We start from the raw sequence: 16037 nt of genomic DNA, 5'->3' as shown, positions 1-16037 counted from the left end.
ATTTGTGTGAATATATGTTTTATAACGACGCAATTCCACAGCCTAACCACACACACTATGTGGAAAGTACGTCGTGCACGATACACTAACGCATCGTCAGTCGCTTACAAATTATTATAAAATCAATGATCATCGTACCCATTGCCTTTCTCTCACCCAAGTAGCACCTGGGCACGTGAGTGAGGTCCTGGCAATGAACACGGAAGGGGTAAAACCTGAAAATCCTAACTAAAAAACGTATTAGTGTATCTAATCTGTATTTAACGGGCTAATCTTTCTTTATTTTGCATTTTCGTACTTTATCTCTATTATTATCACTATATAGTCTAGATTATTAATTTAATAATTTACCGAAATACTAATATTGAATTTATTTATAGAAAATAGCATAAATAAGATCAATGCAATATGATTCATTAAAATAATTGACACTATGAATTACTGAAGTTACATTACAAAAGAAACAAACTGATACTGAGTAAGAAATTTATTTAATAAGTGACTCAAAATTAAATTAATTAATGCAAACACCCTCAGGCAATCCCTTCGTCAAAGCACATATTCGAAAATATGAAAGCAATGTTCAAAACTTGTTGCTTTGATTCCAAAATTTGCCTGTCGCGAAATTTCTTCTTGCACATAAAATTCAATACATTTTTTTACGGCAGGATTGAGCTTTAATATCTCTATATGTATATATTAAATCAATACCCAAATTCAAAAATGAAGGGCAAACAATTAAATCCTTTGAAATAATGTCATCAGAAAACAGAAGGTGAAATAAAAGAAACTTATTATTATCATTATCATTAGATATGCAATAATTGCAATGTTGAATGCAACGAAGTCGGAGGGTATCCGACTTCATTACTACGAAATATTTAATTAAGTCACTTCAATTCTCAGTAAATATACATTTCAACTTTAAAAGTAATTATAGTGAGCATATCTTCAATCACAAAATTCAAATTAATTGTTAATATATCGTTTGTATTAGTTAGTTCCATTGTCGATATTATTAATATAAAATTTGTCAGTATCATGCAATTGATATAAAAAAACGCGATGTGCAAGAAGACCTATCCTGAACTAATAAATAATACATAGAGCAAATGTTACTACTCATGGATATAACAAATATCCGCGGTCACTGTACTCGCAAAAAATTCTACGTAAATTACAACCAGTCACCCGTGTCGATTCGAACCTTTCGTCCTACGGCATGATTGAGTGACCGGAGGAACAAAAATGCATGTAACTCACGATTAAACGCGAAGAATGTTATTATGGATGTTGTGGCCCAAGCAAGTTACCGCGAAGCCTATTATCAAAGAAGAATCCTCGAATCCCGTAGAAGAACCTCAGACTGCAGGAAATCTGTAACAAAACACAAAATATTCTTCTCAATAATAGCGTTAATTATTTTAATAGTTTGAAATAATAAAATATTGACCTCTATTATATAAAAAATTTTGCTGATAATATTCAATTCAAGAATGGACAGTTTAAACCTGTTTTTCAATCAGATTTTATTTTTTAATTAATAATAATTAATAATAAGCGAAAATAGCCAATATACAAAACAGATAAAATTAATCGAAATATAATGTGCAATGATTCTTACATATTTTAAGCTGAAGCACCGCTATACATCCTTCCCAGAGAAGAGGAAAAAATTAAAGTTGTGAAGAATCTGGAACAAAATATATAAAATATAATTTGTTCTTAAAAACACATTATCGATTGTTAGAAAGTTTGATACAAAGAAAAATAAAACAACTCCAAACTCTAGCCAAATTTGAAATTTTAATAACAAAATGAATTAAAATTTGAATAAAGTTTAATTACTACAGAAATTGTATATCCTAAATGTACATTGTAAAATCTTCATTAAATTATAATAAATTATTAAATAAAAACGTACATTAATTAAACGAAGTTAACAGTGGCGTGAGTTTGGATGGTGAAATAATAACTACGCGTGTAAATATGTACTACGTAGTAGGAAAGGAACACCTGTCACGGAGTAATACACACACCTAATCGCTCCGATTTTCGTCGATGGAATGACCCCGCGCCAAAGTTCGGTTGGCGGAGAGTGGGGAGACTTGACAACAAATCGAGAGTGCACGAACAAGAGTCGTCAAATTTTTGGAAAGGATATGTTTTCAATACGTTAGACTGAAACACAACGCAGAGAATGGAAACACACAGGAGCTAATATATGTAATTTAGACGAACAAAATTAAAATAAAAGAAAACGAAATTATTATTGCCGTAAAATCGAATGATTATCGAACTACATTTCGTTCATGATCATAGTTGAATGTATGACAAAAAGGGAAAAGAGAGCAAAAAGATAGGAAAGAGAAAAGAAGAGAACGAATAAAATTAAGAAGAGTGAAAAGAAAAACAATTTCACTCTAACAATACGTGATTTGTGCTTCTCGGTGTATGTATACAGTGACTTTGATCGGAAACTAGCAACCGTCTATTCACATTCATATAAAAAAACGACAAATTACTATAAATTGTATTAGATTATGAATACAAAATGAACCAAATTAAGATTCTCACCATTTTGAAGCAATGACTTGGTGTTGTATATTAAATTTTTCACATTTATGACGAGCTCTCGACAGTTGCTTTCTTTTTCAAGATGACGCCGCGCGAAATGGTGTAATTTTAAATTTTTATTTCAAAATTGACCACAAGAGTGCGCTTGGTTCAGGAACGTATCACGTTCTATTAGTAACCCGTTATTAGCCGGATTTTCTTGAAATTTATTTCAATATCCATTTATTTATATGGAAATATGATAAATCGCTATTAATTGTGTTAGCATATTGTAGACTAATCGTTTTATTACTAGCTGTATTAAGAGTATAGTTAATTGTTTCTCTGTAAATCATAACGATAAAAATACAAAAATTTTCGTAACCGGCCTCAAGTATTAGAATAACCACGAGAATTTTCACGAACGTGATGTGTCCGCAATATGTTAATATCTGTGCATATAAAACGATTCAAAGTAGGATTCTTACCATTTTGAAGTAATGACATGTCGATATGTATTAAATTTTCCACATTTCTAACGAAGACTCTTCAGTTACTTCCTCCTTTCAATATGACAACGCGCGAAATGGTATGATTTCAAAGTTTAATTCCTATTTCTGTCACCAGAGCGCAAATTACTCAGGTACGTATTATGTTCTATTAGTACCCTAATACTGCATTTTCTCGACATTTATTTTAATACAAAAATCTATAATTCATGAAAGAATTTTATCTTTGTACGTAAGTTATTCAATTCTTTCTGATAAATTATATATTATATTATAGTAAAATACAAGATTTGTAGTAGTATACATAAATATATCTTATCGATAAATAGTATTAATTTATGACGTAATTGGGATCGCGTTTCACAAACATTAATATTCTAAAATATTACTATATAAAAAGCGATAGAAATATTTTACATTTCCGAATACTGCTATTTGAAAAATGATATTAACCTAAGAACTGTGCAATCTGCCGGTCCAAAGCCTATTGCATATTGCAATCTGTACACATTTTGTACATACATATATACATATATAATCTTTTATTATATATTTTCCCAAACTTCTTCTTTCTTTCCTTAGGCAACAAATACATTAATTACACCCACCATTGAATATTGCGGGACAGTTGAACATCTCTTGTTAGATAACTCATCGACTAAGGTTAGGTGACTCCCAAAACGTGGAACACGAAAAAGCACTGAATGTCAGATCTATCTTGTACTTAATCAATGCTATTGTTATTACATATATAAATAGAGGACAATTCTATTCATTTGTAATTGTATTTATAATCTAACATAATAACATTGTATCAGTAAAAAAATTATATCACAAATCGAAGGTATATTAATGAAATTATAAAATATTTTAAAAACTACTTTGTATCATTCATATTATCAGTTTCTTATAAATCACTTTTGTTTATAATATTTACTAAATCCGTGTGATGCAATTTTAAATCAGAATGTACTTCATTAAACCAAACATACCGACAATTTTAGCAAAGAATATTAAAATTTTAATTTTCTTATTTTATGATTGGACAAAGAAGAGAAAATCGTGGACATTGCTGTACTAAGAAGATTAACGTTGATGATAAGAGAAAAGAGATCATGGATATTACAGAACAAAGCAGTGAAATTTTACAACAGTTTCGAGCATATGCAACTAAATTAGATGACAAACATGATCGTTTTGAAAGAATTGTAAAATTTGGCAGAGATATTACTATAGAAAGTAAAAGAATAATTTTTCTTTTGCACACCATAGATAAAAAAAGCAAAGAGGAAAGTGTGCTACGTGAAGCTGATATGAGATTGCAAAAAGTTGCAAGAACCCTTTTTAAATCTATTGCGCATGAATTAGAAGATCAAGATCCATATCTTTATCTTAAAGCTTATCGTAACGGTTTGGAAGAATATGTAGAAGCTGTTACATTTTATCAGTATCTAAAATGTGATAATATGAAAAGTTGGTTAGAAATAGAAAAAACACTTACTTATAATAATCCTGAGATTAGTAATGTTAAAACCATACAGGTTTTAGTCAATCCGTATGAATATATCTTGGGCATTGCAGATCTGACTGGAGAACTAATGCGTCTGTGCATCAATAACTTGGCAGCAGGAGACAGAACTAGTTGTTACCAAACACGCAATTTTGTTAGAGATATGTATACATGTTTTCTTGGTTGTACAAATACTTCAAATAGGTTAATGAATAGAAAGCTTTGCACACTTGAACAAAACCTCCACAAAATAGAAAATGTTTGCTATACGATTAAAGTAAGAGGTTCAGAAATACCAAAACACATACTTGTGGATTTAATTAATGAAGAATATGCAGACAGTGATGAAAATTATGCCTATTAAAAAACTTATAAACTTCAAAGAAAAACATAAATAATAACTTTGAAGATAACCATAAATATTCCATAATTATTTTTAAATAGTTTATTCAATATTGTTTTTATACATTTATAATAAATGTGATAATGTTTGTATCATTTTACTTAGTTATCGACTTTAATATTGTAAAAGTATTTATAAAATATATCATTTCCATACTCTCATTTTTCTTATATTAACGTATATTTTTATATAGATATAAAGATTTTATATCTATAATCTTGGTCAGCTATATCATTTCTCAGCTCACTTTCAATTTTTGTCAGAGTACATTTCATCATCATCTGAACTTTCATCATTGCTAGAAGGCTCATACTCAGATTCATCAACAGATTCCTCAGCAGACTCCTCCACGGATGAATCCTCCATTCCACTTATAGTATCCAAAGATTTTTGTATCTGTGTTTGTTTAGAATTCTGCTTCTTACGCTTATTATTTGCAATATTTGTACCAATATGTTTGAACTTCATTTTATGCTGAGGGTTTTTACGATAGCATCGAGTGCCATAAGGACATTCTTCTCTATTATCAGGTATATCATAATCAGAATCTTCAGGATGGCAATATTTATCTCTATGCTGTGAATTTTTCCTGCCAAAGGATTTTTTCATGAAACTCTATAATAAGAAAAAAAGAAACATATAAAATTACCTATAACATTCCTCTCCATATTTGCATTTATCTCTTCTGAAAACATTTCCTGTTGCATTAGCAGATATTTTTGATCTATGTACATTTTTTGAAACAGGGGATTGTATATCTTCTACCACCACTTTTTCATGGTCTTCGCTTATAGAGGGTAAATCTAAATTTTTTTTAAGGCTTAAAGTCTTTTCATTTACATAAGATTCACTATTCTCTTTATTAATATTTTGAACTTCATAAGCAGATCTCTCAATTGCAGATGACTGATCTATGTTGTGATAATCACATATTAATGTAGAATTTGCATCTTGTGCTTTATTTTCATTGTTATTATATGTTATATTATCTTCATTTGTAACACTTTCTTCAACATTTACTTTATTTACATTGTGATCATTATTTAATATTTTATGCAATGCATTGCATGAAGAACGTGAATTATCCCCTTCTCCTGAACAGAGTCTTTTATCACGTACACTATTAGAATCTAAATCTTCATTAACCTATAATGGGATTATTAAGAAATGTTAGAAAATTAATTTCACTATCATTTAAGACATTAATTTAATACTTTTCGTTTCAACGTATAGTCCTCATTATCTTCCATTTTATCAGGTACTGATATAATTTTAAACCAACATTTATCCGGTACCAGAGTACAAACATCTCCAGGTTTTACCGGTACTGCAACACCCAATTTAAGAAGTTGCCATCGCGACGATTCGATAGACTTCATATAACATGGAGCAACCTGATACTAGAAAATAATTCCTATAGGACACTAATAAATGGTGCATTCGATGTATCTACATCATTATAAATAATCACGAATTCCTTCTTACCGGTGTTATTGTCATTTCATTGTCAGATGTTAAATTTATTATTGCGGCATATTTTATAATTCGATCATCATCACACTGAAATACAAATTATGCACACTAAATTTTCACAATTCACAGTAGTTTTAGATTGAAAAGATGCAAACGTTTTTAAATGTGGACGGAATATATGAAAAAAAGCTTTCCCGTAATGAAACATACTCATCACACATACATAAGAATGTGTACATATATATGATATAAGTACATAATACATCTACAATTTTAAAATAGATAATCGACAATTCAGAAATAATTCAAGATTATTTTGTTATATTTTTCCTTTGCGTAATTAATATACTTACTCCAGTGTCAACATTTCGGCCAATGATGTTATTACCTATTTGTAAGTCCATTTTTTGCACCACGTCGTTATCTACTCGAAGTATTTGTAATTTTTTCATTTCTTCTATTTATTATATTTACAGAAAGTTTTCTGAATATATTATGTATAAAATTTTTCATATTGTAAAATCAGTTACAAAATAAAATTTTGTTGCACTAGTAAAGACACGTTATACAAATGTTAAAAAAAGAAATGAAAACAGAAAAGAACAAATCGAACATAATCGTAGTCGGCTAAGCAGGTGGCGTCATAAAAAAAATTGATTGCCTGTAAACTTTTTACGAATCGTGTAAAAAAACAAAACTTAACTAGCTACGGTTTTGGAAATAATAATATTCATATGTATCGGGTAAATATGTTAGAAAGAAAAGTACACGACGGTAATAACAATTAAATTTTTTTCATTTATAATTACAAAGAATGTACACTTTTATAAATAAATGAAGTAAAATGCGAAAAGAATTAAAAATTTAATGCGATTTAATCGTAAAATTTAATCGTAAAACTGCGTTGAAAAATGTTTCATAGAAAAGTCAACAAATAGGAAAAGATCGGACATTTTTATGTGCATCTGTACGGATGTAATCAGCCAGACTAGTTAACCAGTTCGCAATAAAATATTTCTTTGTATCGTTGTATCAATTATTATATTAATAATAATATTATGCAAATTGCAACTACAGATTTCTTCGATATAAAGGAATCTTATTCGCTTCATGAAACGAAAAATATTTTTGAATAATAGTAACTAATACATGAAAAATAAAACTTTAAAATAGAGCAATTCAAGAAATATATTTATGGTCGTCGAATAAAATAATTTTATAAGTTAACTAATAAATTCGATACTGCGATTTCTGGTCAGTACTAATCAAATAAAACATATTATTTATTATGGACTCGTTATTTAGTTTACAATGTAGGAACATTATAAATCTCCGATTCGGTAAATCAAATATAGTTTAATATTTAACAGGCCAGCCTTCGTTAGTTTTCGGCTTAATAACGCATACCGATATGAAGAAATGTTCGATCAACAGTTTGAAAATTAATCATTCGCCTTAACACACGATATTAGCATAATTCTTACTTTCGTTACTTACAATTAGGTAATTAGTCAATGTCAGCATACGCATGTATCACAGTACACCTCGAAGAGCTTAAATGAAAAAGAGCAATGTTACATAGATATTTATTGTTTATCAAAAAGTAGACGGTATCAAGCGTTATGTAACTTTCAAATTTCAAGTAATACAACAAAAACTTGTCGATTCTTGCCTGGAATACCGACAATTATCACGAAAGCTGCGATGCTGTTATTATTGCAATAATACTTTTATGTTTATTAATTTAACATAAAAATATAGTTGTTATTGTTTTCTTTTGCACATGATATTAAAACATACCTTTCAAAACAGAATTACCTCTGTCTGTCCATTATTTTTATCTGCGTAAAAACAGAATTTATTAATATATACATAATACGCATTTATATCGAGAATAATTCATTTACTTATAACATAAAATATGAATATGCATGAAAATATCCTTGGAAATACTTTTAATAATTTTACAAAAAAAGATTTCAGAAAAGGTATACTATCGCCAAGACCAGTGATTCTCAATGACTCAAATATAAATTAAGTCTATAATATGTTTAACAATCATAAAATATTTATGACTATTTGAATGCATGCCATGACAGATATTATTGTCCAAGAAACACTGGTTCACACACAATTATCTAAATCATATAGTTTACTTATTAACTTTGTATGATAATGAATAAATACGTTTTATACAATTACGATTCTGTACTTCGTCTGCATCTCATCGCTAAATTAATAATATTTTGAAAGAAATGCCCATGATAGGTGAAAAAATGTGTCATCGTTCCCAAACTGTTTAAAAATTACAACAATACAAATCGTTTTTACATTTTGACGTTAATACTTTAACGTGTGTATATATATGTATATATATATATTTCTGTAATTATTTATTTTTATAAAGTAATAAATAGTATCGCCGTGTGGAATATGCAATATGAAATACTGTTTATCATTAGAATATTCAATAACTATTTGTTCATACATTTATAATTATTTGTTTACTGTGATAGACTTTCGTATCTGAGAACTATATAAAAATATTTATTTATTCGTTGTAAAAATGATTCATTGTTATGTTGTAATAATACATAAAATCTTTGTAAATAGAATTAAGAAATACAATACTTACGACAAGTTGTTTCAAAGACTCCATGCAGAGTTATAATCAAATAGAAATTTAAAACAACTATTCTAACAATATACAGGTTACTTTTTTAGTCGGATTTTTAATTAATTATTTACGACCAATGCTTTGTAGCTCTCAGATATAAAGTCATCTTTTACACTTCGTTTTCAACTGATCGTACATCGACGATGCACTCATTATAGATTTTCAATAAAGCGAACAAGTTTCTTAGAAACATATTCGTGTAACCACATTATAGAACAAATAAAAATTTTCTTTATTTAGCTTACAATCTTATTAAGGCAATTTAGTTATCGATAACCCGACTATATTCCTGAACTGCATTAACAAGAAGTGAAACATAAAGGAGGAACATTATAACATATCTTTTCAGTAAATATTTCTTAAAGTTAACGATATAAAAAAATAATATTTGGTATAATTAAATTTAAAAAATGAAATAACATAAATTCTGTTTTACATACTATCTAATTCGCTTTTTTCGTACATAATATTACACAAGATAAAAACAATTAATCCCTAGTAACAATACACAAATTAAAATACTTTATATGTACATATTGCTCTGACTGATTACAATAGTTGCACTGCTTGTTAATCTAAGCCACAAGAAGCTAACTATTTAAAATCATGTTTCTAAATAATTACAAGTAAATGTTGGTAATATAAAATTCTTTGACAATATACATAAGCATTTAGTATTAACACCATTCAATTCAAATTTATTTTCCTAAGCGGACCTTATTGGAATGATTTAGTACAGTATGTAAGATCAAACATACATATGTATACATATATACATGTACACACAATTTACTTATTACTTTCGCTGGGTTCTTTTATAAAATTTGTATAACATTATGAAATTTTAATATCTTCTCACGTTTAAAAAAAGAAAAAATTAAGAAGGAAGGGCAATTGGTATTCACTAGAAATAACTTACCAAATAAAAATGTATTTTTTAGCAATCAATTGTTAGATGCTCTTGGAATCACCCATTTTTCAAAGAATACTGGAATAATTTTCACTTGGCCATACATAATACAAGTGGCAATAGTGGATATATGGTTGAAACTGCATTTTTGAAGATTGCAACGTATGCATTAGTGGGACGTATTTTTCTTCGTGCTTTGAAGATGTGTTAATATCTGGTTCTGGCTATACTATGGTGCCTCCACCTTCCGTGGGACTGATCACGTGGAGAGCATTTCCAACCTGTCCTATTCCTGCCTGTAATTGAAAAATGCATAAAAATTTATTATCAAAAATAATTTTGATTTTTTTTACAAAAATTCTGCAAATGTTGGAAGCATTTGGAACACAGATATAATCTCTATAAGTGCATTAAAGAACAGTGCAATAATAGCGTAGAAGTATGATCAATGACAATTTAAAAATGCCTTAGCAAGGTACATTCTACCACACGAGCATATAAAAAACATAGTATACTACTTTGTTCGATCAAGCAATAAACAAGTTGGAAACAAATTATTATACGTACCATGCGATAAACTCTGGGAAGACTCATCCATGATTCTCTTGCATCAGCCAAAGCATGGTACAGAACATTAATCTTTCCAATCAAAGTAAAAAATTAATGTCCCAACGGCTTAAGAAACAAGCACAAGCATCTTCCGATAAAACTATAAGACTGTCACTATAAAAGAAGCAATGCATACTATATGAAAATTATCACAAAAATTTTAACTGGTTAAACCACTATAACATAAAGGAGCATAGGGTATTTTGATGATAGAAATGCTTTATGCATAACACCAGGAAACTGAATCTGACATTTTAAATTTTCATATTTCAGAATAAATTACAACTAATGGAATTAAAATAAATTGTAAACATTTGTATAAACATATCTGATTCAATTTTTCTTCTGGAGCTTCTGCATTGCATTTTGTATAAAACTCAAGCAGGAAGCAAGCAGCAATATTTCATTCAAAGTTTTGCTTTATTGTACAACAAGGCAATTCATTGTTTTCAACAAAGGATTAAATGTCACATCATTATAATCCAGGACAATAGTTTAACTAAATAATTCATTGTTTTTCTATCATTTGCTAAGCTAAGCTCATAACACTTTACAGGAAAGAAAGAAGGGTTTAAGGGGCCTGCCCTGTTACAAAATCTTATGGGGGCGCAAACAATATTACTCTCAATGATGGAAATCAAATATAAATATATTCTAATTATAATCATACTAATATATTCTTTTAATATTTATATTGAATATATTTTGACCAGATGATCATTAGGCACAAATATAAATGCTGGTTTACACTATGAATGAACCTTATATTATTTATATTTATGATTTTCTTGATTTCTGTTATTCAATTAATATCAAAATTTTACAGAATAAATTTTGAAAAATTTCCTTAGAAATTCATATTTTTTATAATTGAAAAAAATTGAAAAATATAAAGATAGAATGTGAAATCTTATATTTCATATATCATGCAATAAGAAAGACTAGAAATTTTGTTAAAATAGAATATAGATCGATATATTAAATTTTTCCATTCATAGTATCATCCATCCATGTATTTCTGTAATTGATATACAATACGGACTAAAAAATATTACTAAATCTTTAATGTATTCCAATGGCACCTTTTAATATAATGTATACTGCTTTGGATAAAATGTGAACTAGTATTTAGTTTGTAAATATAAGACAAGAAATACATTCATTCTGAAATAAAAATTTTGCATGTATATGTATGATGCCACAAGAACAATGTTTATTACAATACTAAAGATAAAAAATAACAAAATCATCCTTTCATATTTTTCACATTTAATAAAGTTATGTGTCCAAAAGAACATGTTTTGCCTGATATAATTCAACAATGATAACAGAAAAATTGTCCAAGGTATTATTGTGTTCAATAACAGTAATGATTTTAAGTTTTATCTCTATATACAAATCAGAATTCATTACTAAAAAATCCTACTTCACAAAATTGCAACAAAGATTGAAGATGAGTTACATCATAGATCGTTAGATCGCAGGGAATTAATGTTGGTGTAAGGATTGCTATGATGATGTGGCCTGTGCAGAGTGCTGCTGATGGTGAGAGGACCTACCATGTGACCAGGCCTTGCCCATGTGTAGACATATCCATCTTGACATGCTGTTACGAAGCAATCTTCCCTAAACACTAATTCAGTCAATCTCTCGTGTGCCAACTTCTTGCACACTAGTGGTTCTAGCACTGGGCACTCATCAAACCTAGGGCACCAGGCAGTCCCTATCAACCTCATAGGATCGTCCATCACAGAACTAACCTTTTTATTTGCACCTACTAAACTTCCACTGACACTGTTCAAATTACTATTTGTATTTAAATTAGTAGTAGCTTTATCACCACTACTGTTCTGTATTATTGTGCTATTAGATGCACCACTACCTCTCATAGTGAGGCTAAAGTTCCTTTTATGATTATCACCCTTACGATCACCAAAACCAAGGCCTGCTAACCTCTGTGTCAAGGAATTTACAGTTGACACTGCTGTATTTGTACTCATGCTATTATTACTACTTTCATTATTACCACTCGCGTTTTCTTTGTAATTAACATTATTCAGATTATTATGTTTAGAATTGTTCAAATGATGATTCGTTGTTGAACCATTCCCACTGTTGACTGTTGATGTAGGAAGAGTACTAGAACCTGCTGTAGATGGCCTTTGTTTTGCACACATTGGTTGTCTCAACACATCTTCTGTAATATCCCACAAACACAACTGTGTATCTTGCGACACACTACCTAACCTGTAGCATGTACCACCCGACACTCTTAATTCTGAACCACAAGAGTTTCTGTTTGAATGAATTCCTTGCGATGTTGTAGACAAACGGTTGGCCTTCTCATGATAATGATTATGATTATTATGTGGTAATGTTTCATCATCTGAACCACTGAAGTCTGGGTCATGATCTTCATAAGATGTAGTATAAGGATCAAAAGCTACTACGCTTACCCAGCTATGATGACCTTGACCTCGAGCCACCACTCTTTTTTCATGAAAGCTCCAAATTGTCACAAGATCATCTTCACCGCCCACAACAACATATCTTCCATCTGGAGACCAACATACACATAAAAATCCACCAAAATAACTTCTAGCTGAACCCACTAACTCCATTGTATTATACTGAAATACTCGCAAGAATCCATCTTGGGAAACAACTGCTAAGTTTGAGCCACATGGGCTAAAGGCAAATTCATTTATACAACATCCTTCTGCACCTATTACCCATCTATATAATGGGTTTCTTGTAGATTTTGTTTTACAAGTATATATGGCATAACCATCCCCTGATTTAAAAGACTGATAGTTAGGGGCTGTGGTTCCACATAAAAGTTCTTCATTATATAAATATAGTTGCCCAGAACTGTGCGATACCAAGAAGAGATTGTTTGATCCAGGAACCCATTTTATACATGTTACTTTGCTTTTGTCAATCAATCTCTGAAACATTAAAAGATATATATCTTTTTATTTATTGAACAAATAATAAGTATAATCTTAAAAAATGGGCTATTGCAGCTATCTAATAAGTTAACAAAAAAATTACATAATTACTGATTAAATTTATTTACTTCCATCATAAAATCTAAATAAGACTTATAAAATTAAATATTATAATATGATTAGTAGTAATATCATATTACTACTAATAATCATTATTAATAATATGAATAGTATTAAATATATGTTACTATAACAAAGAGTATTATGAATCATTAAACTATCATACTAACATCTTTGTATATCATGTTACAACAAGATAAGACATTCATGTCACAGAGATTGGATAAAGTGGTAACAATCTTTATACAAATTTTTTAATAATAAAATATTATACAATCTATTTGTACCTATACACAATAAATGTATTCCCAAAATTTTAGGATTGTACCAAAGATATTTTACAATCTTCTTACATCTTCAAAAAATTTAGTTCAATATGTATATCAAAGTATATTCATACATCTATATGATTTTCTATTTTTTAACATAACAAATTACTTACATCTTCATTATATAATTTGCTGAGTTCTTTCTGTATTGGATCTATCAGTTGAATTTGACCTGTAGAAAAACCAACTAATAGCGGAGCACTATCTGCAGTTGCTGTTGTTTGATTAAAATTATGGCATGTTGGATTAGTTCCCTTATATAACTTCTTGTCCACTGGTTTATTTAAGTCCACAGCCTAAAATATTTTCATATAACATTGACTCATTGTAAATTTTAATAACATGTTAAAATTAAGATATTGTAAAAATATATTGTAATTAATAAATTTTATTTATTTTATTTGTCTATATAAAATCATTAATATTTCTCAGTTACATTTATTTAAAAGATATAAAATTTTATCAAATTTCAAAAATATTAATTTCTTGTATCTGCATATATCAAATATTTGCATCAGATTTATAAACATGGCTTATAGAATTGTTAAATATATTAACTAATATTTTGTCAATTAGTATACATCGTATGTATTAATAAAAAGTTAAAAGTTTAGCTAGTAAGACCTGAAGGAAGGAAGAGAAATATAGATAACATATATGTTATAATTTAAATGAAGTTAAATAAACAAGTTATCATTCTAAATAAAGTGACTGATGTATCTGTTGTTAAAATAATCACCTAATTAGAGATAAATTTAATAAATATAAGTTTACATGCAGTAATATACAAAGTAAAAGGATTCTCTATGTTAGGTGTGGTGATAGTGCAAAGATGGAGTCTTGATATGCGTTTTCGAGGTTAGGTTTCAATAAATCCACGCTCAATTAGATCTAAATATAATAACAAATATAATAACTATGGGGGAAGTTTAGATTACCTTTTTAACTCCTCGATAGACATAAACATAAAGCTCCTTGCCAAAATTGAAACACATTCGGTCTCCAAGTCCTTGTGTACCCGTAGGATCCGCTGGATCCGGTAAAGTTACGAAAGACACCCTAACGGATGCACTTCCTTGACCATTCGTGTAACCGACCCTATTTGGCCTTGAATACTCCGACAAAGTCATTAGTTTATAAGTTCCTTCCCGCGTGACAAACTGTGTTTTCAAGTCCTCCTTCCCTCCTCCATCCAACTGCACAGCCATCTTACCACCAGCGGTGCGACGGAGGAGCTCATCAGACACGAAAAAACCTGTGTTGGTTTCTGCCTTTCTATACGTCTGTCGATAATTTCTTCTTCGACAGCTTGTAAAAACTGTCAAACACCAACTATGCAGCTCCTTGTATTAAAAATCTTCCAAATATCAGAGCTTACCGGTTCTGCATGTAACCTTTGCTAAGGGCGCCCCAAGTACTATATCGAAACTGCCCGTCGTGCATTTATGATCCGCAGCTCATACTCTCAACCTCGTATAGGATAATTCCGTCCCCACCATACCCCTGATACTCCCTTTACCTCCATGTGATAAGCAATGTGTAACGTAAAAATGAATTCGTATATATTAAATAAGCAGCTTAATAAAGAAATTTCAAATATTTATTGTCGTAAACATTCAAATACTTAAAATAAAGATTTCAGATAAGAAAAGAAAAAATACATTTACGCATATTCTATTGAAAATATTAATAATATTGTGTGTTTGTGTGTAATATTTTCAATATATTTTTAATGATATTAAAACAATAGAATCATACAGAATAATTTATAAAATAATAATATGACGTAATACCTAATACAATTGGATGTCTTGTACGGTCTATCAAAATATGTATAATTATTATGAATATTTTTAAATTTTTGTAATTCAACGTTGCAATGAAGAAATTAAATAAAATTACAGAATACACGGCACTGTTAGCGCCGTGTTATTACTGCGCGCGCAGCATTGCCTGAATTCGTTAGTTCTGACAGCCTGTCAGGGACCGG

At 29.4% G+C, this 16037-nt stretch overlaps 3 protein-coding genes across 14 annotated transcripts; 1 reads left to right on the top strand and 2 right to left on the bottom strand.

Annotated features, from left to right (window-relative positions):
- The first annotated feature begins 3748 nt into the window (after positions 1 to 3748).
- Positions 3749 to 5139, top strand: LOC126921927 (translin-associated protein X). 3 transcript variants are annotated; one of them, XM_050733997.1, is made up of 2 exons: positions 3749 to 3909; positions 4117 to 5139. In XM_050733997.1, the coding sequence occupies exon 2, from the start codon at positions 4181 to 4183 to the stop codon at positions 4937 to 4939; it is 759 nt and encodes a 252-aa protein (XP_050589954.1). In that variant the 5' UTR covers positions 3749 to 3909; positions 4117 to 4180; the 3' UTR covers positions 4940 to 5139. The 3 variants fall into 3 exon arrangements, with proteins under 3 accessions (XP_050589954.1, XP_050589957.1, XP_050589953.1); XM_050734000.1 differs by having other exon boundaries at positions 3751 to 3909; positions 4120 to 5139; XM_050733996.1 differs by lacking the exon at positions 3749 to 3909 and having other exon boundaries at positions 3932 to 5139.
- LOC126921921 (aprataxin and PNK-like factor) lies at positions 5006 to 8082 on the bottom strand. Of its 6 annotated transcripts, none has more exons than XM_050733985.1 (5): positions 7949 to 8082; positions 6464 to 6538; positions 6193 to 6378; positions 5628 to 6124; positions 5006 to 5567 (listed from the first exon to the last, which is right to left on the bottom strand). In XM_050733985.1, the coding sequence occupies exons 1-5, from the start codon at positions 7979 to 7981 to the stop codon at positions 5228 to 5230; spliced, it is 1131 nt and encodes a 376-aa protein (XP_050589942.1). In that variant the 5' UTR covers positions 7982 to 8082; the 3' UTR covers positions 5006 to 5227. The 6 variants fall into 6 exon arrangements, with proteins under 6 accessions (XP_050589942.1, XP_050589943.1, XP_050589939.1 ...); XM_050733986.1 differs by having other exon boundaries at positions 6193 to 6372; XM_050733982.1 differs by lacking the exon at positions 7949 to 8082 and adding an exon at positions 6805 to 7070.
- LOC126921906 (WD repeat-containing protein 20) lies at positions 7226 to 15551 on the bottom strand. 5 transcript variants are annotated; one of them, XR_007712593.1, is made up of 6 exons: positions 14986 to 15511; positions 14161 to 14343; positions 12207 to 13595; positions 10606 to 10677; positions 10048 to 10334; positions 7226 to 8292 (listed from the first exon to the last, which is right to left on the bottom strand). XR_007712593.1 is itself a non-coding variant. In XM_050733936.1 (6 exons), the coding sequence occupies exons 2-6, from the start codon at positions 15253 to 15255 to the stop codon at positions 10263 to 10265; spliced, it is 1986 nt and encodes a 661-aa protein (XP_050589893.1). In that variant the 5' UTR covers positions 15256 to 15365; positions 15426 to 15551; the 3' UTR covers positions 10044 to 10262. The 5 variants fall into 5 exon arrangements, 4 of the variants coding, with proteins under 4 accessions (XP_050589893.1, XP_050589892.1, XP_050589894.1 ...); XM_050733936.1 differs by lacking the exon at positions 7226 to 8292 and having other exon boundaries at positions 10044 to 10334; positions 14986 to 15365; positions 15426 to 15551; XM_050733935.1 differs by lacking the exon at positions 7226 to 8292 and having other exon boundaries at positions 10044 to 10334.
- Between the last annotated feature and the right edge of the window lie 486 nt (positions 15552 to 16037).

The sequence above is a fragment of the Bombus affinis genome, chromosome 11, assembly GCF_024516045.1.
Source record: "Bombus affinis isolate iyBomAffi1 chromosome 11, iyBomAffi1.2, whole genome shotgun sequence".
Lineage (NCBI taxonomy): Eukaryota > Metazoa > Arthropoda > Insecta > Hymenoptera > Apidae > Bombus > Bombus affinis.
The sequence above is the reverse complement of the archived record's forward strand: the minus strand, read 5'-3'. Positions and strand labels throughout refer to the sequence as shown.